Raw genomic sequence first — 24,528 nt, 5'->3', positions numbered from 1 at the left:
CCTGGGATATAGTCCCAGTGGCTCGGGGCTGGGGCCAAGTCTCAGGATGCCTAGTCCTGTCTCTTAATACCCCAGAGCTGCTGGACACTGAACACAGGTGAGTTGCCCTGTGAAACACTGCTTTGCTTCTTGGGTCGGTGGGGTTGCCTGCGGCTGACACGGGACCGAGTGGAGTACCCCCGGTGTGGACGGCATCGCTAGAGGGCTGGAGGCAGCAGGTGGAGCCCAGTCTGGGCCGTCGGTGGGTACGGACTAATTCTGCCAAGCGCGTTCCCACCACACATGGTGTTCCCGCTATACAGGTGGGCCCCAGAGAGGCCCCTCCCAGGTCCCCACAGCTAGACTTGCTAGAGCATCCCCGCAGGGCCCCGGCTTGAGAGTGGCCGCAGAGGCCCGAGGCGTCCGAGAGGCTGCGGACAGCGGGCCAGGAGCACCCTCCGGCCGTGACCCGGGCCGCGCGACCGGACTCCTGGCAGATCGCAGTCACGCGGCCAGCACCGCGCGCTCTCGTGCGGCTCCGCCCCGCCGCAGGTCACGTGGCCCCGTCCGCGGGCCGGCGGAAGTGGCGCCGTTGCCAGGCGGCCGTTGCTAAGCGCGCGCTGCGTGCCCTGCGTAGGGTGAGCGGCGGTCTAGGCGGGAAGTGCGAGCTGGGACGCCATGGCGAAAGGTAGCGGCGCGCGGGAGGTCGGGGCTCGGGGTCCGAGGTTCGGGGACCGGAGCGTACTGAACCCGCGCTGCCCCAGCCGGGTCCGCGCGCTGTGATCGCCGTCACCGTGGGGGGAGCGTAGAGCCAGACTTTGGCCCCTCCCTGGAAGGTCTGGAGGCCCACGGAGGGATGCCGCTCTCCTCTCCCAGGACCCGCAGGGTTCTGGTACCTGGGGACGGGTCCCCCGTCCCCAGGACGCGCGGGTCTGGCACCCGGGGACAGGTTTCCCCCAAGGACCCGCGGGGGTCTGGCACCTGGGGTCGGGCCTTCATGCCCGTGGGGGTCCTCATACCTTTGTGACCCCCCAGCGTGGCAGCACCCGTTCCTCAACGTCTTCAGACACTTCAAAGTGGGCGAGTGGAAGCGGTCTACTAAGGAAGGCGACGTGACTCCTGTGACAGTAAGTGGACAAGGGACTTGGTGGCAGCAGCAGGGACCCGTTCGCTCCTGAGACATTTCGTAGAACCACCCAAGGGTCACGCGTGTGCTGCTTTGTCTCTTTTCAGGATAAGACTCTCAAGTGCACGGTGTATCGCATCCGGGGTTCCGTGTCTGCCGGGAATTACATTCAGCTCCCCCAAACCAGCACCCAGTCTTTGGGGCTCACGGGACGGTACCTGTATGTGCTGTTCCGGCCCCTGCCCTCCAAGCACTTCGTCATTCATCTGGACGTAGCCACCGAGGTGCCGAGCTCGGGAGTGGGGGCTGGGGGGTGGGGGGTGCGTTCCTGCAGCCCCGCTTGTCTTCTCACGGTCATGCTCTGCCTGCAGGACAGCCAGGTCATCCGTGTGTCCTTCTCCAGCCTCTTCAGGGAGTTCAAGTCTACGGCCACGTGGCTTCAGTTTCCCTTCATCTGTGAGGCCCGGACGTCTAGGAAAGGTGAGGTGGAGGCAGGGAGCGAACAGGATTCAGCGGTCCCGGAGAGGCAGCCTGGGAGCGGGGAGGGAGGTGGGCAGGCCCAGGCACAGGGGTAGGTGCTGGGGGGCACGCGTGGTTGCGGCCAAGTGGAGCGCCGTGGGCTGGCCGCCGAGACCACGGGCACTGATCTTGGCCCGTGCTGTGCAGACCTGGCTGGCGTTGCCCCCTCTGGTGCCCGCTGGACGTGCCTGCAGCTGGATCTGCAGGACATCCTCCTGGTCTACCTGAACCGGCGTTATGGTCACCTCAAGAGCGTCAGGCTGTGCGCCAGTCTGCTCGTCAAGAGCCTCTACACCAGCGATTTGTGCTTTGACCCCGGTAGGCGCCGCAGCCCGTACCCAGTGCTCCTACCGCAGCGTCCCCTCCCGCTGCCCGTGTGCGCCCCCCCTCCCTCCGTCCCGGGGTTCTCGGCAGGAGGGGCTGGCATCGCAGCCGTCTTGGAGCCCCCCGACTCCTGAGGCGCCCGTGGGGGGCAAGGGGCAGTGGTGGCTGGGCTGGGGACCGGGTGACACCGTATCGTCCCCCGGTGTTGAGTCTCGCCTGTGTTGGAAGAGGGAGCCGGGTGGGCTTCCTTGAACCGGTTCTGCCTTTCGTAGCCGTCACCGTTGCCGAGGCCCGGCGGGCAAAGCTGCCTGTCACTCCTGTACCTCGAGAAATGGCATTCCCGGTGCCCAAGGGGGACAGCTGGCACGAGCACTACATCCACATCCGGTGAGCGGCTCTGCCCGTCCTGAGGCGGCTGCCGAAGGGAGGGCAGGGCAGTCTGGACCCTGACTCTCCCTCCACCCCGTTAAGGTTTCCAAGTGTCGGCTCAAGAGCACCTTCCGAGCCGGCTCAGAAGAGCCGCTCCCCTGCTGAAGCAGGTGGGCCTGTGGGGTCAGCAGGGACGTGGAGCGTGGCAGGAGCGGGTGTTGGCACCGTGTGGGGGTGGTGAGCCTGGGGGGATGGGGCCCGCGGGGGCCGGGCCTAGTCTGGAGGCCGTCCTGGGGTGCCAGAACTGTGCGGGAGGTTGTGTGGGGTGCCTGCTGGTCTCAGACCTCGCCGGGGGCCCAGGGTGGAAGGGTGGGCTGCGGCCAGAGGAGTGGCGAGGCCAGGGCCCACGTTCTCCCCAGGCCTCTGTGCTCTGCTCCACACGCATTTGCTCTTTTCCAGTTTTCCCGGGGCGCGTGCGGGAGCTCGTCCCTCCCCCAGTGGCTTTCAGTAATCCTTTCCCGGACGGCGTGTCCCCCGCGGTCCAGATGTTTGGCCCCACAGCCGTGAGTGCTCCTGCGCCCTCGGGGATGGGGCTGGAGGGTGGTGGCCCTAGGGTGCTGACAGGCACTTGTACCTCTGCGGTCTCGCCAGGCCCGGCCTGTGCCCAGGCCCCTTCCGGAGGTCAGCTTGCTCTGTGAGCACTCGGAGGTCCCCAGTATGAATGGCCCCCGTGACCGTAGCCAGGAGCCCTCGGCCAGGGCGGAGGTCACTGACAAGCACACAGCCGGCGACGGTGTTCGCACGGCTGCCCCGGAGTCAGCCGTGGTGCCCGTGGCCCTGGAGGATGTGGCCCCGCGCCAGGTCAGTGCCTTTTCCCAGGAAGGTAGGGGCCTTGAGTGGGGGTGAGGCCTTGAGGGAGTGGGGCCTTGATGCGGTATGGACAGGGGCTGCTGGGCTTCTGATAACCGTTTGTCTTCCAGCCTCCTGGGAGAAAGCAGAGCAGGCCAGAGATGACTTTGGGCGAGACTGTCTTTGAACAAAGAGTAAGGAGGCACCAAGTGATCTTCAGGGGCCTTGGACTCCAGGCAGGGGCAGGAGCTAGAGTCCCTGGAGGATCCGCACTGTGGCCACATCCTGGCTCCCTGCCACAGTGCAGCTGGCAGCCACAAGGACGACGGCACTTTCTCGGGAGGGAGGGACTGGCCCTGGCTGGTGCAGTCCCAGTGGATGGGGCCTCGCCTCCTGGGGTCTCACTGGGACTTTGTTTCTTTCAGAGCTTTCTTCCGGATCCGATCCTCAAGCTCAAGGGCGTCATTGGCTTTGGGGGCTGCAGTACCAAATGGGTGAGGGCTCTTATGTTCTTTTTGGATCACGTGTCAACTACACAGAGGGTGCAGTGGGAGAAGCCTATGTCTCCCCCGGTTGCCTATGTGGACACATAAGCTTCCTTAGGGTGTTGAGGTCCTCAATCCCATGCCTGCACGTGGCTCTGTGTTTTCTTAGTGGACGTGTGGACTTCCTGTCCGGACGTCCCTTGCTTGTTCCACGAGCACAGGCTGGGTCAGCACTGGCCCGGCTGCTTGCGCTTCCCTCGGCCCGAGAACTCACACTTGGCTGTGTGAGGCGCTGATGCTTGTCGTCTGGCTTGTGGGGCTGGGCGTGGGCACCACCTCTGGGTCTCTACGGTCCCGTGCTTGCCACGGGTTTCTGTGGGTTCCGGTGTTTCGTTGTCTGAGCCCCAGAGTTTCTTGTATCGCAGACGGGGTTCAGAGGAGGCCCTGTGTGTGTGTGTGTGGGCGCGCGCGTGTGCGCATCCCGGAAACACAGGGTGGGGTGTGCCGGGGTTGAGGAGGCGTGAGGCCAACCGGCCTGTGACACCGGACTCTGGCCCCCGTGCACAGGCCCTGTGGACCAAGGATGGGGCTGCTGTGGTGTATCCCTGCCACGCAGTCATTGTGGTCCTGCACGTGGACACCCGGGAGCAGCGTTTCTTTCTCGGCCATACTGACAAGGTGGGCACCACCGGCCCGTCCGCAGGGGCGCTCGCGCCTGCAGGCTGAGCCCCGTCCCTCAACCTGCCCCCTCCCCAGGTCTCTGCCCTGGCGCTGGATGGGAGCGGCTCGCTGCTGGCCTCAGCCCAGGCCCGGCCCCCGAGCATGCTGCGCCTGTGGGACTTCCAGACCGGGGGGTGTCTGTCCCTGCTCCGGAGCCCGGTCCACGCCCTCTGTTCCCTCAGGTGGGCATGGGGCCTCTGAGGGGTGGGGGGCCAGCTCCAGCGACGCTCACCGTCCGCCTGCTCTTGCAGCTTCTCCAGCAACGGGGTGCTGCTCTGTGGCGTTGGCAAGGACCCCCACGGGAGAACGGTAACGGGCCGGGGCTGGGGGGCCGGGGCGAGGAGCCCCACGGGCGAGCGGTAACGGGCCGGGGCTGGGGGGCCGGGGTGCAGCCAGAGTCCAGACTGCTTGGGAAGCAGAGCTCCCCGGCCGGGCCTCGCGCTCCATGCGCACCGTGTAGCACGGCGGGTTTTCAGCCATCCCCGACAGGGGCAGCGTTTATACGAGGCACGCTGTCCTTGCTGGCCGTGTGTCACACGTCAGCTCTTTGCAAGTCTGCTGCGTCCACGGGGTCTCCCGTGCTACCGCGGGTCCGTCTCTGCTTGCGGGTCGGTGTTCGCCGTTTCCGCAGACGCGCCCGGCTTCGAGCGTCTGTGGAAGCTGCGGGGTACGCGCGCAGGCCGACATGCCCACGCTCCTGGCCGCGAGGGCCCAGGCGGGCTGGTATGGGAAAGCAGGGCTGAGGCGTGGGGGAGGCCAGGCGGGGTGGGTGGGCGGGCTTTGGGCCCTCAGCACGGGTTTGTCGCAGGTGGTGCTGGCCTGGGGCACAGAGCAGGTGGGACGAGGCGGCGAGGCCATCCTTCTGGCAAAGACGCACACCGGCGTTGACATCCAGGCGTTTAAGGTTGCCTTTTTCGATGAAACCAGGTGATCGGACTGTCCTTGCCCTGCCCCTGCCCTGCCGGGACGGGTCCTGGGCAGCCCAGGGGCCCGGGTCGGGGCTGAGCCTGCCCCTCCTGCCTGGCGTGCGGACTGTCCTCGGTGTCGGGTTTCTGCCGGGCAGGATGGCGTCGTGCGGGCAGGGCAGCATACGGCTCTGGCGGCTTCGAGGCGGGGAGCTGCGTTCCTGCCCCGTGGACCTGGGGGAGCACCGCGCGCTGGAGTTGACCGACCTGGCCTTCGGGCAGGCCCAGGACAGCCGTACGCTGTGAGCCCTGCCCTCGCTCCCGTAACTGGCTGGGTCCTGCTTCCTGCTGCCCCTTCGGCCCTCACTTGTCGCTTTCCCGAGCAGCTACGTGTGCGGCCGCAGCGGCCACATCCTGGAAATCGACCACCGGCGCAGGGCCGTGCGGCGTGCTCGCCGCCTGTTGCCCACACAGACCCCCGGCGGCCACTCCTCACAGAAGCAGCCGTTTGGCGCAGGTGGGTGGGTCCCCCCGCTGCGTGGGGGGAGCGGTCCCGATGCTTTGGGCTGACGCTGCCCACCCCCTAGGCCCCGGCATTTCCATCAGCAGCCTCAGTGTCTCCCAGACCACGTGCGCCGTGGGCTCCGATGATGGTTACGTGCGCCTCTGGCCCCTGGACTTCTCCTCCGTGCTCCTAGAGGCAGGTGGGGCCATGACACCGACTGCCACCGCCAGAGCTGCCGTGGGAGGGCCGTGTTCTGGGGCCATCCCTTGGCTAGGAGGCAGTCGCGGGCTCCAGAGGGCTGAGTGCTGAGCCCAGAAGCCAGTGGTTATGGGGGAGCCGCAGGCCGTGAGGAGACGGGTCTGTGTGGGTAGGGTAGGGGCCGAGAGGTCGCCGAGCCCCCCTCCTTCCCCCTCGCCTGCAGAGCACGAGGGCCCGGTCTCTTGGGTCTGCGTCAGCCCTGACGGTCTGCGTGTGCTGTCCGCCACCCTCTCGGGCCACCTGGGCTTCCTGGACGTCCCCTCCCGAGAATACAACACGCTGGCTCGCTCCCACACTGCACCGGTGCTGGCCCTGGCCACCGAGTGCAGCCGAGGGCAGCTGGCCACCGTGTCCCAGGACCACACCGTCCGCGTCTGGGACCTGGCGACCCTGCAGCAGGTTGGGTGTGGCCAGAAGGGAGGCATGGCGGAGTCGGGGGGGGGGGGGGCCGGAAGGCTGCAGGCCACCCTGGGGGCCGGTGGGTGGGGCCCAGGCAGACGTGGAACACAGGAGGGCCCGTGGGGCCTGAGGGCTCAGGCCAGCTGGAGAGGTTGGCCGACGGGGCTCCTGAGGCCAGAGGCCATCTGGTAGCCCTGCCTCTGCGTGCGCTCACGGAGCCCCGCCCTCCAGCTGTATGACCTGAGGTCCCCCGAGGAGACACCGCGCGCCATCGCCTTCCACCCCACGCGGCCAGTTCTCTTCTGTGGCTTTGCCAGCGGGGCCGTCTGCTCCTTCAGCCTGGAGGCCGCTGGGGTCCTGGTACGGCACAGGTGGGTGCCCGGCGGGCTCCAGCCCCACAGACACCCGTGGTGGAAGCTGACGTGGCGTGGGGGGGGGGGCAGCTGGGCAGGGTGGGGGACGGCCCTCCGCTGCCCTCCGGGGACTCGGCCAGGCCCGGCTGTGAGAGGTCTGGGCGGTGGGTGTCCCTGTGTGGTACAGGCGTCACCACGGAGCGGTCACCGGCCTGGCCGCCAGCCCCGACGGCAGCTTCCTGTTCAGCTCCTGCTCTCGGGGCACCTTGGCCCAGTACCACTGCTCTACGACCCAGTGCTGCGTCCTGCGTGTGACAGGTCAGGCCCCCCGGGCCCCCCCCCCCCCCCGGGCCTTCCAGCCGTGTCCTTGTCGGGTCCCCGCGGGGTGGGGCTCACTCGCTACCCAGAGCTCCGGGGTGAGGGTGGTTTGGGACTCCTCGGCCCCCAGGTCAGTGCAGGTCCGTGAGGGTCTGTGCCAGCCTGCTCCAGGAGCAGGTGTGTGGCCTGAGCACCAGGTGGGGGTCGGCCCACCCCAGGGCACCCCCCAAGGCCATCTGTCTGTTTTCTCTCGTGGCTGCTATAACTCGGGCCAGCCAGGTGGTCACCTGGAGAACCGCCAGCCGCCCCGGCAGTAGCCGGGTAACCTGGTGCTCTCGCGTGCGGGTCTTGTGGGCTGTTGCTGTGTGACCCGCCAGGCTCTGGGCTGGTGTTTCCCACAGCTGGGGGGGGGGGGGCAGGTTTGGGTCCTGACCCGTGTCTCCCGCGGGTACCCTCTCTGCACCCAGTTGACCGTGTTCCCCCGTGCTGCCGGCAGCTAACATGGTGTGCCGGGATGCCCACCCAACCCCCAATGCCCTGGTGGTTAGTGGGGACAGCCGCCTGCTGGCTTTCGTGGGCCCCTCCAAGTACGTGGTGACCATCGTGAGCACAGCCTCGCTAGAAGAGGTGAGTCAGCTGGAGCTTTCTGTGTGTCTATGTCGGTCCGGCCACCAGACTCCGTGGGGATCATCTCTTGGCTGCTGCGTGACTGTCCTGGGTTCCACCAGGGTGGAGGGAGGCAGGGAGGGGCAGGGGCTCTCCTTGGCCCGGTATGGAGCCGGAGGGAGTTGAGGGGGCAGCTGGGAGGCTGTGCTTACCTCGGAGAGGGTCTAGGCTCCGCTGCCTTGACTCAGACACAGTGTGTGAGCCACAGGCAGGCAGGGCCGCTGAGCAGGGGCCTGAGGCCGCCCGCCTCCCGCGCTCTGGCTCTGGGGGCGTCAGCTCCGTCTGGAGGTCGTGGCCGGTGGCTACTTGCTGCTCTCCCCCAGCTGCTGCGAGTTGATGTCAGTGCCCTAGAGCTGGCCAGCAGCCGCCTGGACTCGGCTGTGGCCATCTGCTTTGGCCCCGTACCCCCCGGCCACCTGCTAGTGTCCACGTCGTCCCACACAGTGGTGGTGCTGGATGCCGCGTCGGGCCGCGTGGTCCGGGAGGTGAGCCCGGGGCTGTGGTCAGCGGCTTGGCTTCTTTTTCTCTCTGGGTTCCGGCTTTGCTACCTGCAGCGCCTCGAGGAGTCGGGGGGCGGGGGGCCCTGGGCCACCTGCTGCTCCTCAGAGGGGGCGTTTTCTGAGAAGGGAGGAAGGAGAGGCTTCTCCCACGCGGGGCCTCTGTGAGCTTCAATCTCCCTTCACCGACAAGAGCCCTCTTGCAGCTATCAGGCGTCCACTCTGTGGCCTGCCCCTCCCTGGCTCTCAGCAGGGATGCCCGCTTCCTGCTGACGGCCACTGACCGGCTCATCAGGGTGTGGGACTACCCGGCCAAGGCCAGCCCCGGCTGCCAGGTGGGTGCCGAAGGCAGGTGCATGGCGGGTGGTGGGAGGGCAGGTGGAGGACGATACCCTCAACTCACCCTGTGCCCGCTGGTGCCTGACACCCCGGAGGACCTCTTGCTCAGGCCCTGGTCTGGAGGGTCGGGGGGTCACAGCCAGGCCTGCAGGATGCGTCCGCTGCGTGAAGTGTGGAGCACTACTTCTGTCCCGGCGTTGGGAGGACCGTGGTGCCCCGGCCATGCCTTGAGGGCCTCTGGACATGCCTTCTGTTGCCCCCAGGTCTACATCGGCCACTCAGAGCCCGTGCGCGCTGTGGCCTTCGCCCCTGGCCAGCGGCAGCTCCTCAGCGTGGCGGATGCCATCTTCCTCTGGGACGTTCTGGGTGCTCCCGGGAGGTCACCTTCGGGAAGGCGAGTGCCCGCCCTCGACCCCTGTCCACCAGGCCTTTGGCTACCTGCCCCCCCCCACCTGACTCTTGTTGCCCCGCAGTGCTGGAGACTCACCTGGGGCACCCCCGACCTGCGAGGCTGGTGAGTGGCCCCACCACGTGGGTAGGCTTTGTGGTGATCTCTGGGGCCGGCTCTTCGGTCCCTGTGGGTAGCGTAGTGCCCCTGCCTTTCCCGGGGTCCCCAGTGCAGAACTGGGGTGTGTGGACACCTGTCTGTATGTGCCGTGCACGCCCCGGGCCCTGAGCCCAGGCTGACCTCTTGTGTCTCCAGGCCCAGGTGCGAGGCAGCTGGAGGACACTGAGGCAGGCACCGGTGGGCTCCCCCGGCAGCAGGTGCCTGTGCCATCCCAGGCTTCACCACTCCAGCGGGGCGCCCATGCTTGGCCCCTCAAGGGTGCTGACGGTAAGGGTGGGGGTCCTGGGAGGGACCGTTGGGTGGAGCCAGCATGCTTCCCTCCAGGCCTCTGGGGAGGGGCAGGGGCAGGGGCAGGGGCAGGGGCTAGGGGGCTCTGTTCCTTCCTCTCACCTTCCCCGCCCCTCCCCAGGTGCTTTCTCCACAGCAGATGAAGAAGGACCATCCCAGGAGAGCCACAACCCCGAGGGGCTCCAGCAGGCCTCAAGCCTGCCCAGGCTGCTGAAAGAGGCCAGCGGGGCTGGAGATGGGGCCCAGGGGGCTGCCGGGGGCCCCTGGGGCTTCAGCATGCGTCCCCACCCCTGTGGCTGGGCCAGTAAGCAGAGGAGGGGCTGCAGGGTGGGGCAGGGACACTCATGACCGGCCGGCCAAGGTGTCTTGTGGGTGCCAGGTGGCCTAAGGGAGGCCCAGCTGCTGACAGGCTGAGGTTTACCCTGTGAGGTGTTCCCTGCAGGGCAGGTAGGCTGGCCTGGGGCCCCCGCCGGGCCAGGCTAGCAGCGGGATGCAGCCTGAGTGCGCCCTCGACCTCAGGTATCCGGAGCGGGTCAGGCACTTGTTCCATCCGCAGGGCCAGCCGACCGACCGTGTGCGAGGAGGGGTCTCGGAACGGTCACGGTCACGGGTGCTCTGACATTCCGAGGCCTCTTCCTTCTCCCTGCCAGCTGCTCGGAGCACCACAAAAGCCCAGGCCCATCCCTCTGCTCGCCCAGACTGCTACAGGCACTTCACCGCTCGCTACAAGGCCTCCTCGCTGGTCAAGGTCAGTTGGGGGCATCCTCACGGCACCTTTCACAAGGAGACGCTGCGGGTCCTGGGGTGGAGGGGGCATGGCCCTGCATTTTCTGGGAGCCTTCTTTCTCCCTGGGAAGCTCAGTTTCCTGGGGTCTCCCTGGGTTGGCTGCCATAGCCCTTGGGGCCAGTCCCCCTGCAGCTCTCCCGTGCACCTTGTGTCTGCACTCTGGCTTGGCTGGTCAAGGCTCTTACTGCCCTGCTGACACCCACAGTGGCCCCGGGTGGTGTCCTGTGGAGCCTTCCCTTCCCCCCGCCCCCACCGCCCCTCCCTCACCTGCGCCCTCCCGACCCAGGTGCCTCCCGCACTGCCTGCCCCCAGCGTTCACACCTCTCGGCTTCCCTGGCCTCTTACACAGGCTTTGGGGCCCAGGCTCCTGTCATTTGTCTCCTGGGATCCTGCATGACCTAAGGCTTCATCCCCGGCCCCGGCCTGAGGGGGGAAGAGCTTGAGACATTGGGGGGGCCGGGTGCTGTGCCGGCGCACCATCGTCCTTTCCGTGTCCTCGCAGAGTGCCTCTGTCCCCAGTGCCCGAGTCGAGCGTCTGCTCCTGAAGGCCGTCGTGGGCTACAACGGGAACGGGCGGGCCAATGTGGTCTGGAAGCCAGATACAGGTGGGGCCACAGGGCACCCTGGCTCCCAGCCCAGAAGCCGCGGGGAGGGGCCCAGCTCTACCCACCGTTAGGTGGCTCTGAGGCTCTACCCAGCCTGAGAGCACGCGAGCCCTTGCCACCGTGGGGGGCTTGGGTGGCGGGCCCAGGAGGGATCCCCGAGCTGAGGCGTGTTCTCCCGGTAACCTGTCCTGTGTTCCATCCCGCACGGACCCGTGTCGCCTCTGAGGTGGGCTTCCCAGGCGCGAGCGCCCACGGCTGTGGAAGCGAACAGGGAGGATGCACCCTGGGCCCGGCCGACTGGCTCAGGGGTACCCTCCCTGCCCCCAGGCTTCTTCGCCTACACGTGTGGCTGCCTGGTAGTGGTGGAGGACCTGCATTCTGGCGCCCAGCGGCACTGGCTCGGCCACCCCGAGGAGATCTCCACGCTGGCCCTCAGCCACAATGCTCAGGTGCTGGCCGCACGCCCTACCCTGTGCGCCTGGGACCGGAGTGCTCTTGGGAGCCTGGATTCTTGAGAGCCACCCTGGCTCGCCTCCCCAGAGCAGGACGGGGCCCAGGGTGGGCCGGTGGGCCGTGCCCTCCTGGTTGACCGCCCGCCTTCCGGCCTGGCAGATCCTGGCCTCTGCCTCGGGCTGCAGCAGCACAGCCTCCCGCTGCCAGATCCGCATCTGGGATGTGCCTGGGGGCTCCTGCCGGCACCTTCTCTCTTACCACGACACCGCCGTGCAGGCCCTGGCTTTTTCACCGGACGACACGCTGCTCGTCACACTGGGTGAGTTGGGTTGCGGGGAGACCGTCGTCTCTGGGCTCACCTGCCTGTCCTGAGACTCCCGGGAAGCTGATGTATCCACTGTGTGTCTTCCCCAGGGGACTACGGTGACCGCACCCTGGCCCTGTGGAGCGTGGCCACCTGCGAGCTCCTGTCCTCCGTCCGCCTGCCGGAGCCAGCGCACGGCGTGGCCTTCAACCCCAGGGATGCCAGAGAGCTCACCTGCGTGGGCCAAGGTGCCATCATCTCGTGGCTCCTGCAGCAACGCGGGGCTGACGTCACCCTCCAGGTGCCAGGGTTCAGAGGCTGTCGTGGAGGGTGGGGTCTGGCTCAGCCCCGGGACGTTGCCGACCCCCGCTGCCCTCGTGTCCCTCCAGGTGCACCGGGAGCCCATCCCTGAGGAGGTGGAGGCGGGCGAGCTGACCTCGCTCTGCTACGGGGCCACGCCTCTGCTCTACTGCGGCTCCAACGCTGGCCGGGTGTGTGTCTGGGACACATGTGCCGGCCGCTGCTTCCTGGCCTGGGAAGCAGATGACGGCGAGATCGGTGGGTGCCTGATGGAGCCCCCGCGCCCCCTGACGGCTCGGGGCTGGGCCTCTCCCTGGGAGCCTTCGTCTCGAGGTCTGGGCGTCTGGGGAAGCGGCTCACGCAACCTCCTACCCCGCAGGAGTGTTGCTGTGCTCGGGAGCGCGGCTGGTCAGTGGAAGCAACACCAGGCGCCTACGCCTGTGGGCGGTGGGGGCCGTGCCGGAGCTGAGGCGCAAAGGTGTCCGTGCCAGGTGGGACATGTGTGGGTGTGTCTGGGAGCTAGTGTCCTTGACCCCTTGAGTGGGGCCCTGGGGGTCATAGCCCCAGGCTGGGGACGTGTCCCCAGAGCCCTGGGCCCCGGCTGCCACCTTTTGAAGCCACTCCCCCGCCACACCTTAGGTCTAGCTCTGTGTTCATGGAGCACGAACTGACCTTGGATGGTGCCATCGTGAGTGCCGTCTTCCACGACAGCATGGACATGGGCGTGGTGGGCACCACGGCAGGGACCCTTTGGTATGTCAGCTGGGCCGAGGGCACCAGCACCCGCCTCATCAGTGGCCACAGGAGTAAGGTGAGGGGATTTCCAAGCCGGACAGGGGCAGGGCAGCCAGCCACACACGCTGTCCTCTGTCCCTGCCTCCCCCAGATTGTTCCCAGTCCGAGCCCAGCAGTCAGACGGGTTGGTGTGGAAATGGTTCTGGAGGTCCCGCCAGGGATGAGGACTCCACAGCATAGAGATACGTGCTTACCCCTTGTGGATCCAGGACCCACAGGCGTCCCCCCAGGCCAGGACCCACAGGGCAGTCCCCCAGGCCAGAACCCCAGGCCGCCCCCCCCTCCCCCCACCGCCGGCCAGGACCCACAGGCATCCCCCCAGGCCAGGACCCACAGGTGTCCCCCCAGGCCAGGACCCACAGGTGGGACCCCCCAGCCTTTTGGCCTGCTCTGACCTGTTTCTTGTGGTGCCTTTTTTTCCTCTGGTAATTGATTTGCCGAAAAAACCATGTTGGCTGCCTTGGAGCCTCCCATGGCCGCGGGGCCGGACATGCCTCTCTGCCCTGCGCTCCCCGGGGTCTGAGCTGTCCGGGGGCCGGGCCAGGGCCTGGTCAGGGCCAGTTTGTCCCCGTGGCACCTGCTGAGCGAGCTGTCTCACCAGGAAGCACTCGGGGACCGCTTGCCTGTCACCGATGTCCTCGTAGAATGACTCACTGCTCGGGGGTGTCTTAGGCGGTGCTGGTCGGATCCTTTTCGGGAGAGACGTCCTAGTGAGCTTGCTTCCCCCGAGGCACAGCCGAGGCAGGAGTGGCAGGATAGCTGATCGTCTGGCTTCTGGGCTGGGTGTCCTCGGTGCCAGCTTGGTCCTCAGCATCCAGCAGTGGCCCACCAGTTTGGAGTGTCTGTGAGCCGCTGGATGGAAATGTGGGTCCTGCAGCTTCGTGCTCACTGTTTCTCCTGATGCTCAGCGAGCCTTTAGGCAGCGGGAGGTTCTAGGAGTTGGTACCCTGAGCCCCCACCCCCCGCCTTTTTTTTTAAATATCTGTTCATTTGTTCAGATATGACAGTTGCCATCAAAGAAACGAGTTTGAGATGGGTGAGGACTGCATACTTGTTCTGTTCTTGGTGACAGCTGCGTGTTGCAACATAAGCCACGTGCCCTGTGCTTTCTCCGCTGAAAGTCTGTGGTTTTGTTACGTGCACAGAATTGTACAACCAGCACCACAGTCAAATTTCAGGGCATTTCATCTCCCCAAAAGGGGGCCCCATACCCTTTAACCATTTACCCCCATTCCCCTGCCCGGTCCTTGGTCCTCATAGACCAACCTGTTTCTGTGGATGCGCCTGCCCCGGGCGTTGCTTTTTGCCTTCTCTCCCTGAGCACCATGCTTTCCGGGGCTTTCCATGCTGTAGCCTGTCAAAGCCAAGTGCGATCCTGTGGTCCAGGTAGAACTTGTGTCCGTTCACCCACTGGGGCCTGCACACTTGGGTCCTGAGGCCTTGACCTGAGCTGGCATTTGCTGGCGATCTCCCTCTCGTGTGGAACAAGGTGTTCCAGGCGGCCCTCTGCGTCTCCTCCCAGGACCTGCCGTGGCTGTTTCTTCTCAGAGCCCGGGGTCCCTCCTGTGGGAGACGACATAGAGGTCATGGTCCGAGTCCCAGAGGAACCTGTTACCGCTCAGCCAGTTTTTTATTTTATTTTTTTTTATTTTTTAATGTTTGTTTATTTTTGAGAGAGAGAGAGAGACACACACACAGAGTGTGATCGGGGGAGGGGCAGAGAGAGAGGAAAACACACAACCTGAAGCAGGCTCTGGACTCTGTGACGCCGAGTTGGAACTCAAAAACCGTGCGCTCACGACCTGAGCCAAAGTCAGGAATTGGCCACTTAACCAACTGAGCCAGCCAGGTGCCCCAAATTATTTTTTTAAGTGAGAAGCATTACAAGTTCACGCTTACGCTTGAAATTCACATTCAAGACTAGACCACTTGGGGCGCCTGGGTGGTTCAGTTGGAAGAGCATGTGACCCTTGATCTCAGGATCGTGAGTTTGAGCCCCACACCGAGGGCAGAGATTACATTTAAAAAATGACGTCTTTAAAGAAAAAAAGACCCGGGCCTGCCGTGTCTCCTCTCTGCCTGGGGGCCACGTGGCCTCAGGTGGGGCTGGCTGGCTCCCTGCAGGTGAACGAGGTGGTTTTCAGTCCCAGTGCGTCCCACTGGGCCACATGCAGTGATGACGGGAGTGTGAGAGTGTGGTCCCTGGCCAGCATGGAGCTCCTGATCCAGTTCCAGGTGCTGAACCAGGTACTGGGGGGCACCGGGGCTGAGCCCAGACCACATCCCGGCCCTGCCTGGTGGTGGCCATGTCCTCCCCACGGTGTCCATCCCAGCCTTGGGGCTGGGCTCCTGTCCTCCACCCTCAGGGGAGTGCTGGTGTGTCCCCACTGGGTCCCCAGAGCTGCCTCTGCCTGGCTTGGAGCCCTCCGTCCTGCGGGCGTCCCGAGGAGCAGCAGGTAGCAGCAGGCTACAGCGATGGCACCCTGCGTGTCTTCAGCGTCTCCCAAATTGCCATGGAACTCAAGATGCGCCCCCACCGGGCTGCGCTGACGGCCATTGCCTTCTCTGCTGATGGTGAGGGGTGGGGGGGCCCACAGGGGGACAGGGCAGCCCCCGCTGGGCCCAGGTCATACCTCTGGGCTGGGGTCAGGGGCTTCAGGGTAGCAGAGTGTGGCCCTGCCTGGCCTAGGTCAGACCATCCTCTCCGGAGATAAGGATGGGCTTGTGGCCGTGAGCCGTCCCCGCACAGGGATGACCTTCCACGTGTTGAGTGACCACCGGGGCGCTCCGATCTCCACCATCCGGAGCACGAACAAAGAGGTGAGGTGGCCCCACGAGCTGGCGGGGATTGGCCTTGGGGGTGCCGGCAGGGGAGGGGAACTGGGCACAGCAGGGCAGGAGGCACCCACCGGCCCTCACGCACCCCCAGTGCGGAGACCTGGGGGCAGAGGGTGCCGACCTGTGGCTGGCTGCCAGCTCAGACCAGCGGATCAGCATCTGGGCCTCCGACTGGCCACGTGGCCACTGTGAGCTCTTGGACTGGCTGAGTTCCCCCTCGCCCACCCTCACGGAGGTAAGGCTCCTGGTGGCACGGGCGGCGGGGACAGTTGCCTGCCCACCTCCCCACAGCACGCTGTGCCCTCCCCAGTTTCCCAGCCGCCCGCCGCCCTGTCTTGTTGCCTTCTGCCCCTGGGATGGGGCACTGCTGGCGTGTGCGGGTCTCGGCGTGCATCCGGAGGTGGTCTTCTACAGCCTCCACCAGAAGCAGGCACGTGCGCCCCCTCCCCCCCGCGTGGTGCCCGGAGCCGGGGGGATCCCAGGCTGGGGAGGGGAGGCTCATGCTCGCTGCCCACAGGTGGTGGAGAAGATCCCGCTTCCTTTCTTTGCTGTGTCCCTGAGCCTGTCCCCCGGAGCCCACCTCATGGCCATTGGCTTTGCTGGTGAGTCCTGGTGGGCAGGGACTCCAGCCCGTCTTGAGCGGGGCCCAGTGGGTCACCCATACCACCACCTGAGATGTGCCTCTCACCTCCGTGTCCCAAGCTCCCTATCCCTGAAGCGGGGTGAGGACATCTGTCCCAGGGGAGTCGTAGGGTCCAGAGATGAGGAGTGTGGGGTGCCGATTGCTGTACCCAGCACGAGGGCCTCAGCAGAGGGACTCCGTGGTGTAGACTGGGGCCTCGAAAGCCCCATGTTGTGAGGCACCTTGGTGCTGATGGCCCCCCCCCCCCCCCTTAGCTCGGCTGCCCCTGGTCCCAGCTGTAGCAGGCCTGGGGGTATGGAGGGCACAGGGCTTTTAGCTACACATTCCTCCACGAGGCATCGGCAGCCAGACGGGTTGGGGGACCCCCGGGCCCCGGAGCTACACAGACACGGGGCCTGGCATGCACGGCACTCTGCCTATCCTGCCCAGCCCTGTGCCCTCTGCCCGCAGAGCGTATGCTGAGGCTGGTGGACTGTGAGTCGGGGGCCGTGCAGGACTTTGCTGGCCATGACGACTTGGTGCAGCTCTGCAGGTTCGCCCCCTCTGCCCGGCTGCTCTTCTCAGTGGCCCACAGTGAGATCCTGGTGTGGGAAGTCTCAGGCCACCTGGCCACAGAGGAGTCCCTGGGCTCAGGGTCCTGGCCGGCCTGGCGGAGAAGCTGAGCTGTCCCATGGCCTCCTGCTGAGCCAAGGTGGTTTCTAGGCCCATGTCTACACACCAGCGGACCTGCCGCTGTGAATCGTCAAGAGCCTGGACTTTACGGAAAGTGCTCTCGATCTGAGAGCTTTTGTATGCTTCCGCCCTGTGAAGTTCAAATAAACGTGGGTGTTGCATTCTGGCATCGTGAGATGGTCATTGCAGGATCCTGCTGCCCTGGCCTGAGCTCAGCCTGCACAGAGCCCCCAGACCTGCTCCCTGCCCAGAGTGGGCGGGTCAGGTCCTCGCGCGCGGAGCTGCGGGGTGGGGCGGCACCTTGGGCGAGAGCCGCGTCCCTCCGGCGCGATGCCCGCGGTGCCCAGTGTGCCCGCGCGGTGGCGCCGCCGCACAATCCGGACGCTCTGGCCCGCCTCGCTCGTTAGTGCGGCACCGCGGGCGGGGGGCGGAAGTGCGGGCGGGGGGCGGAAGTGCGGGCAAGTGGGAGAGCGTGGGTTGGATCCGTGATCGGGGTCGGGCCGGGGTCGAGCCGAGATCGGGGTCGAGATCCAAATCCGGATCCGTGCGGCCGCCATGAAGCGGGATGTGCGCATCTTGCTCCTGGGAGAGGGTAGGACCCCGGGCTTGGGAGCTTGGGGGGGGGGGGGCTTGGGGCCACCGGGGTCGCGGCGAGGGTCCGGCCTCATTGGGGCTGGGGCGCCGCGCTCTTGGCCGCTGCGCTGACCGCTCCGCCCCGCGCAGCCCAGGTGGGAAAGACGTCGCTGATCCTGTCTCTCGTGGGCGAAGAGTTCCCCGCGGAGGTAAGAGCCGAGCGCGGCCGCACCCCTCGGTGTCTCTCCGGCGCGACCTCCCTCCGTCCCGGGCCACCGGTACGCCGCGTCTTTTCCAGGTCCCTCCGCGAGCAGAAGAGATCACCATCCCCGCAGACGTCACCCCGGAGAAGGTGCCCACCCACATCGTGGATTACTCAGGTAGAGCCGGCCCGCCCAGCCCACCCTCCGCCTCTGCCCAGTAACAGGCATTTGGGCAGTTCTGCAGTAGCGTGTCTTTTCTTTCCAGAAGCCGAGCAGACGGCGGAGGAGCTTCAGGAAGAGATTGACAAGGTACAGCGTGCCCTGAGGGCTCAGGAAGGGGGTGCTGATCACTTAGGGCCTGGGTGCGGGCTGCTGCCTCCGCCTGATCTGCTTCTCTCTCCGAGGGATTAGACTAAGGTGCTCCGGTGCCTGAGGCTTCGCTAATCCCTCCCTGACCTCCCAGTACTGAGAGCTGTCTGGCTCCTCTGACTCACCCCGCTGGGAGCTGGGGAGAAGAGGGGCCCCCTGGTACCCACACCACATGGCTGGCCAGCCCTTTGGCTCAGTGCGCCCATTGTTTGCTCATCTGGTGGGCTCTGGGGAGCAGTCTCAGTGTTCTTCAAAGTGACCCCTTAGGCACCTCCGTGCCTTGGCCACCTATCCTCCCATCCCGTAGTCCGGTCCACTGCTCCAAGCCTCTGGGCCCTAGTGGGTGCTGTGACCACGGCTGTAGGTCATCGTTGCTCGTGTGCTGTCACAGGAGGATCTGTACCTGAACCAGGCTGCGATGGGGGAGGTGGGGGCGGGTAGCTGTCCCTGTAGCTCCTGCTGTGTTCTGGGCATTGCTGGGCAAGGGCAATGGCCACCGTTACTCAGAGGCGGCCTTTTTGCCACCGTCATCCTTCACGGCCTACTTCGTTATTCTCTGTGCCCGAGATGACAAGGGAATGCAGGGCTGGGGTGCCAAGTTGTGGGGGCGGCGGTGTCGGTCCTGAGCCCTCCAGGAGCCTCACTGGCCAGAGCTGCAGTGCTCGGGCCTGGCAGCCGCAACACCCCCACCACCAAGAGGGACTTGCCAAGTTGGAGCCGCTGACGGTAGCCGGGGAGCATCGGCTAGAGGGGCGTTTCCAAGGTCTCCGGCCCCGTCAAGGGCAGCGTGAAGCAAGGAGCCCGTGGTCACGTCGTGCCTCACCCCCTTTCCCGCAGGCAAACGTGGTGTGTGTGGTGTATGACGTGTCTGAGGAGGCTACCATCGAGAAGGTGAGGGGGTAGAGCTCCTGATCCACCCCGGTCCTTGCTGCTGGCACCCACCTCCATGCTGCCCTCCATACAGACTTCAGGGGCACACCTTGCTGACCCAGGCTCTGGGCGACTTGTACTTGTGTCTGGCCCCATCTCTGACCAGTGCTTCGGGAAACCTCGCGGAGCCACGCTGGGTGCGGGGGCCTGTAGCCAGGACCCCGCAGCTTCCCCGGGGAGCTCCTGTGGCCCTGTCTCCCCACAGGGCCCGTGGGTGGTCAGAAGTCTGTGGAATGGGGTGCCGTGGGCTGCTGATCCGGGTCCCTTGGGTGTGTTTGCTAGGATCACATGAGGTGCCACTTGCTGTCCTCTCCAAGAGGGCACGTTCCCGGCATCTGTGACTTTGTCCCTCAGTGGGCCTCGACCTCCCCCTTCTAGGCGTGAGTTCCACGTGGGAGCCGTGGGGCAGGCAGGCCCCTCTCCTCACGGCTAGGCCTTGCTTTTCAGATCCGCACCAAATGGATCCCACTGGTGAACGGGGGTACCGAGAGGGGCCCCAGGTAACGGGCAGGGTCCAGGGGGGTGGGCCCCACCAGCTCCCCCACCCACGGTGACCATGGGTCTCTCTCCCCAGAGTCCCCATCATCCTGGTGGGCAACAAGTCAGACCTGCGGGTGGGCAGCTCGATGGAGGCCGTGCTGCCCATCATGAGCCAGTTCCCTGAGATCGAGACCTGCGTGGAGGTGAGTGGCGGGTGAGACCGGGAACCCAGCAGCAAGGCCCTGCGGCCTGCGCCCCCGTGCCAGCATCTTCCTCGGGGGCCCTTTGAGTCCTCTGATATTGGGCACGTTTCTGAGCCTGTCTCCGTGGTCGCCAGTGCTCTGCCAAGAACCTGAGAAACATCTCGGAGCTGTTCTACTACGCACAGAAGGCCGTGCTACACCCCACGGCCCCGCTCTACGACCCTGAGGCCAAGCAGGTGGGCGACAGGCAGGGTGAGGAGGTGAAGCTGACCGGCGGGGGGCGGGGGGCGGGGGCGGTGGGGTACGTGCTGAGCCGGCTGTCCCTGCAGCTGAGGCCCGCGTGTGTCCAGGCCCTCACGCGCATCTTCAGGCTCTCAGACCAGGACCTAGATCAGGCGCTCAGTGACGAGGAACTCAACGCGTTCCAGGTGCGGCCCCCTCTGCTGCTGGTGCCCACCCCTCGAGGGCTCAGCTGCGCTCCGTGCCTCGGGTGCCCTTAGTGACGCTGAGCAGTCGCTGAGGCGGCTGGCCGGCTGATGGCGACTTTCCCTCGGGGGCAGAAATCCTGCTTCGGGCACCCCCTGGCCCCCCAGGCCCTGGAGGACGTGAAGACGGTGGTGTGCAAGAACGTGGCGGGAGGTGTGCGGGAGGACCGGCTGACCCTGGACGGTGAGTCCTGACGCCCTGCCCGTCCCTTGGGAGCAGGGAGGAGTCAGGCCGTGCCCAGTGTCACTCGCACTTCTGCCCCTTTCGGGACAGGCTTCCTTTTTCTGAACACGCTGTTCATCCAGCGTGGCCGCCACGAGACCACGTGGACCATCCTGCGGCGCTTTGGCTACGGCGACACACTGGAGCTGACCCTGGACTACCTTGCTCCGCCGTGAGTGCTGGGCGGGGCGCTGGGCTCCCCTCTCTTCTCCGTGTCAGGCCGGTGCCCCGGGGGCTCCTCAGCCCCCCCCCCCCCCCACAGGGAGGCAGGCTGGGAGGAACGCGTGGGCGGACTCTGCTCTGCTGAGGGGCTGATGCGGGAGCCTCCCCGTCCCGGGACACGGGAGGTGTGGGGAGCGTGGTGGGCACGGGGCTCCCTGGGAACCAGAGAGCCCCTGCCACCCCCACAGGCTCCACGTGCCCCCCGGCTGCAGCACCGAGCTCAACCACTTCGGCTACCAGTTTGTGCAGAGGGTGTTTGAGAAGCACGATCAGGTGAGGGTGTCGTGACTCCCGCCGTGCGCCACCCCCCCCCCAGCCCCTCCAGCCTCCAGGCACACGTCCCCACAGCGTCTCTGCCTGTAGGACCACGATGGCAGCCTCTCGCCTGTGGAGCTGGACAGCTTCTTCAGCGTGTTTCCAGCTGCGCCCTGGGGCTCCCAGCTGCCTCTTGAGGTCCCCACCGAGGCGGGCCGGCTGCCCCTGCACGGGTACCTCTGCCAGTGGACGTGAGTGCCACCCCTGCCACCGCCCCCTCCCGCTCGGCGGGGACAGCACGCCTCCCTGGCCTCACGTCCCTCCTGTCCCCCAGCCTGGTGACCTACTTGGATGTCCGGCGCTGCCTTGAGCACCTTGGTTACTTGGGTTACCCCACTCTCTGCGACCGGGACTCCCAGGCCCACGCCATCACAGGTGGGCATCTGCCCTCTCACCCCAAGCCCAGCCCCTCCCGGGCGGCCCCCTCAGTCACGCCCTGGCTGTCTGTCCACAGTCACGCGTGAGAAGAGGTTGGACCAGGAGAAGGGGCAGACGCAGAGGAACGTCCTCCTGTGCAAGGTGGTGGGAGCCCGCGGAGTGGGCAAATCCGCCTTTCTGCAGGCCTTCCTCGGCCGCCGTCCGGGGGTGAGCGTCCAAGTATCCCTGGGCGAGGGGGCCCAGCTCCTGCCCCAGCCCTCCCGCCACCCGAGGGGCAAGGGGCTCTGGGCAGCTTCTAGGCCGGGGGGCTTCAGACGCTTCCCTCCTCCACGCCAGGATCGCAGGGAGTTCCCCGAGGAACCTGCCGTCTACGCCATCAACACAGTGCAGGTCAACGGGCAGGAGAAGTACCTGATAGTGAGTGTGACCACCCCCCGCCCCCCGGGATAGACCCCGAGTCCGTGCCGGGGACCTGTCTCAATGTGGCCCAGAGGGCCAAGCCCTGGACCCCTTCCTGAGACCGCCCTGTGTCTAGCTGTGCGAGGTGAGCGCAGACAGCCTGTTGGCCGCCGCACCCGATGCTGCTTGTGACGTGGCCTGCTTGATGTTCGATGGCAGCGACCCCGGGTCCTTTGCGTTCTGTGCCAGCGTCTACAAGGCAAGGCCCCCGCCCCTCGTCCCTTTGGGGCAGGACCCTGGCCCGGGCCACCGGGGATTGCACCCTGACGCGGCCCCTCTCTCCGCAGCGCCACTACATGGACGGGCAGACCCCCTGCCTCTTCGTCTCTTCCAAGGCTGACCTGCCTGAGGGCATCTCGCCACCTGGCCTGTCGCCTGCGGAGTTCTGCCGCAGGCACCGGCTGCCCGCCCCTGCTCCGTTCTCCTGCGCCAGCCCGGCCAAGCTCAGCACCGCTGTCTTCACCCGGCTCGCTGCCATGGCCACTTTCCCGTGGGTACCGGCACACAGCCCCTGTGGTGGGAGCCTGTCCTCAGCCCGGTGACCGGTAGCCTCTGTCACCGGGAGAGCAGGACAGCTGTAGCCGTGTGGTCGGGGTCACGCAGGCGCGGGGCGGGTCTGGTCTCACTGGTGGCCCCCTGCCGTGGGAGCCCTCTTGTTCCCCACGCTAACAGCCCCGTGGGCTCTGGGGCTTTCCAGGAGGCGGGTGGGGGTGTGGCAGCAAGCTTCTGGGCAGCGTCCCGGAGGCGCCTCCAGCCGGCCTCTCTTTTCTTGCAGACACCTGGCCCACGGGGAGCTTCACTCTACCTCCTTCTGGCTTCGGGTGACACTGGGGGTCATCGGGGCCGCTGTCACTGCCGTTCTCAGCTTCTCACTCTACAGGGCCCTGGTGAAGACCCGATGAGGCCTCAGGGGCTCCCGGGTGTTGGTATTGGGGCCACGTGCTCGAGGGCACCCAACTTCTGTCTGAACCTGGTTTCTGGGGACACTTTGCCCACTGCCCTGCCCGTGCCCAAGACCCGTGGGTGGGTCCCGAGGTTCTGGGGGCACTGGGGCTCATGAGCGAGGAAGCGTGTGACCCCAGACTCCAGTAGTTCTCAGGGCTCCACACCTTTCTGGTCCCAGGCAGCCAGTGGGCGTGAAGGGTGTCGGAAAACAGAACTTTGGGCCGGAGGCGGGGGGCAGGAAGTGGTTGAGCACCGTGTGGCCTTCCTCCCTGGTTTGGAGACGGGTCCAGTGCCGCACCCCTCTCAGAAGGCATCAGCTCGGGTGTCCCGATTAAACTTTGCTGGTGTCTTTTGCATCTCGAATCCTGCTTTCGGAAGACAACGTTCCTTGAATCCGCTAAAATGTGTCCTTTGTCTCGCATGGGCTTGAAAGCTCGCCACTGGCTCCCACGCCGCCTCCAGGTCTGGGGCCCATTCTGGGGTCTCATTCGCGGCCCGGCTGCAGCTTACGAGCCTCTGCACCCTTCAAGGTCCATGCTGGCCTGAGGGGATCTGCTACCTGAGAGCCTCCTGATGCCCCGCCCCCGGGGCCGGTGTGCCCCGCAGCACTGCCTCCCCACCCCCAGTCTGAGCATCCCGTTAGTTAGTGAGGCTGTGGTGTATGGAAGACGGGGGACTCTGCAGTGGGACGGGGGCCTGCCCAGATGTCGCCCTTCTGGTGTGGTCCGGCCCCAGCCTGGGGTATCTGCCCTGTTTCCTCAGGCCCTGACCAGAGGCCTCTGCCCCTCTCCCTGGGCAGGGGACAGCCAGAGACCCCAGCCTGCAGGGCTGGGGGGTGGGGGGGCCCGGCTTAGGGCTGGGCTTCAGCACTTCTTAGGTGTTCACTCGGTATGTGTTCTGGGGTCTGGAGCAGCGAGCCCGTGGTGTGGCGAGGTGCCCTTCCTGCCATCGCAGTCCTGAGAGGCACCTTCCCCAAGTCCCAAAATGCTCTTTGCAGGAGTTGGGGGGGGGGGGGGGGGCTTGCTGCTCCACGGGGAGGCTCAGGCCTGCTGAAGGGTAGGGTCTGGGGTTGACTCTGAAATTGTCCTTCCAACATCCCTGGCAGCCTCCTGGCCCGCTGGCCCACGGGGGCAGCTCTCACCTGCCTTAGGGTGGGGCAGGATGCACTTTCTAGCCACTAGGGTTGCTATGATGACACATTGCTTTGGTCTCTGTCACCTCTGTTGCTAGAGGGCTCTACTTGCTGTCCCCAGAAAGTAGCGACCTTTCCTAGCCAGCTGCAGCCTCGTGTGTTGGGGGCTCTGCCCCAATGCCCATGGGTCTGTCTCGGCTCCCAGTGAACTGGAACTGGAGGGCCTGCTTTGCAGCATCGCGGCTGCAGGAGTGGTCAGGGGCCTCCAGGCCCAGATGGGTGCTGGGGCTCAGCCTCCACCGGCTGAGCAAGGACAGCCGCACTGAGCCTCCCCGACTCCCGCTAGTTGCCCTGTTGGACTTGGTTCCCACACGGAGGGGCTGTGGTGCGTTCTTAATGCCTGGGAGCAAGCGTGTCTGGCGCGCCTGCCGGCACCTTCAAGGGAGCCCTGGCCTGGTAAGGACTCACAGGCAGTGCAGTGGTCAGGAAGGCTTCCCCGAGGAGGTGGCTTCAGCTCTGAGGCCCCAAGCAGAGGGGCGCGCGAGGGAGGGATCTAGACGCTGCCCTGTGACTCAGTTTCCCAGCCGCTTCCCCGCGTTAACGAGCGGCCCCGGAACGGGACGGCAGCAAGCGTGGCGGCGAGGCCCCAGCTCCGGTCGCGGCTGTTCCTGCCTGCGGCGCGTCCGCAGGCAGGGCGCGCGCGTGTCCCGGCCGCGCGTGGCGGGGCGGGCGGCGGCAGCGTGCGCG

General features: G+C 66.3%; 2 protein-coding genes across 5 annotated transcripts; both read left to right on the top strand.

Moving 5' to 3' along the window:
• Window positions 1-538: 538 nt before the first annotated feature.
• Window positions 539-17,031, top strand: WDR90 (WD repeat domain 90). Of its 2 annotated transcripts, XM_040459538.1 has the most exons (43): window positions 540-667; window positions 1,015-1,106; window positions 1,213-1,389; window positions 1,477-1,585; window positions 1,772-1,942; window positions 2,221-2,335; window positions 2,420-2,487; window positions 2,777-2,880; window positions 2,969-3,178; window positions 3,298-3,360; window positions 3,592-3,660; window positions 4,219-4,329; window positions 4,408-4,553; window positions 4,623-4,680; window positions 5,180-5,298; window positions 5,435-5,578; window positions 5,663-5,793; window positions 5,864-5,980; window positions 6,203-6,438; window positions 6,670-6,809; window positions 6,979-7,109; window positions 7,606-7,736; window positions 8,099-8,260; window positions 8,479-8,607; window positions 8,875-9,005; window positions 9,085-9,125; window positions 9,315-9,446; window positions 9,589-9,771; window positions 10,118-10,215; window positions 10,757-10,859; window positions 11,187-11,308; window positions 11,472-11,631; window positions 11,727-11,917; window positions 12,006-12,174; window positions 12,296-12,407; window positions 12,556-12,727; window positions 14,836-14,958; window positions 15,111-15,285; window positions 15,401-15,531; window positions 15,641-15,784; window positions 15,860-15,979; window positions 16,067-16,151; window positions 16,643-17,031. In XM_040459538.1, exons 1-43 carry the CDS (start codon window positions 658-660, stop codon window positions 16,852-16,854), a joined length of 5,547 nt encoding a protein of 1,848 aa, XP_040315472.1. In that variant the 5' UTR covers window positions 540-657; the 3' UTR covers window positions 16,855-17,031. The 2 variants fall into 2 exon arrangements, with proteins under 2 accessions (XP_040315475.1, XP_040315472.1); XM_040459541.1 differs by lacking the exons at window positions 14,836-14,958; window positions 15,111-15,285; window positions 15,401-15,531; ... (2 more) ...; window positions 16,067-16,151; window positions 16,643-17,031 and adding an exon at window positions 13,013-13,759 and having other exon boundaries at window positions 539-667; window positions 12,556-12,946.
• Window positions 16,643-23,012, top strand: RHOT2 (ras homolog family member T2). 3 transcript variants are annotated; one of them, XM_040459548.1, is made up of 19 exons: window positions 16,643-16,724; window positions 17,588-17,646; window positions 17,736-17,817; window positions 17,906-17,949; window positions 18,847-18,900; window positions 19,387-19,439; window positions 19,514-19,622; window positions 19,757-19,858; window positions 19,952-20,050; window positions 20,183-20,291; window positions 20,382-20,502; window positions 20,741-20,825; window positions 20,916-21,058; window positions 21,142-21,242; window positions 21,322-21,452; window positions 21,582-21,662; window positions 21,781-21,903; window positions 21,992-22,194; window positions 22,480-23,012. In XM_040459548.1, the coding sequence occupies exons 1-19, from the start codon at window positions 16,700-16,702 to the stop codon at window positions 22,604-22,606; spliced, it is 1,851 nt and encodes a 616-aa protein (XP_040315482.1). In that variant the 5' UTR covers window positions 16,643-16,699; the 3' UTR covers window positions 22,607-23,012. The 3 variants fall into 3 exon arrangements, with proteins under 3 accessions (XP_040315482.1, XP_040315481.1, XP_040315483.1); XM_040459547.1 differs by lacking the exon at window positions 16,643-16,724 and adding an exon at window positions 17,313-17,456; XM_040459549.1 differs by lacking the exon at window positions 16,643-16,724 and adding an exon at window positions 17,316-17,456 and having other exon boundaries at window positions 17,593-17,646.
• The last annotated feature ends 1,516 nt before the right edge of the window (window positions 23,013-24,528 follow it).

This window comes from Herpailurus yagouaroundi, unplaced genomic scaffold, assembly GCF_014898765.1.
Source record: "Herpailurus yagouaroundi ecotype Mexico unplaced genomic scaffold, PumYag 222, whole genome shotgun sequence".
Taxonomy (NCBI): Eukaryota; Metazoa; Chordata; class Mammalia; order Carnivora; family Felidae; genus Herpailurus; species Herpailurus yagouaroundi.
Note: the sequence above shows the minus strand (reverse complement) of the source record. Positions and strands in the feature narration are given on the sequence as shown.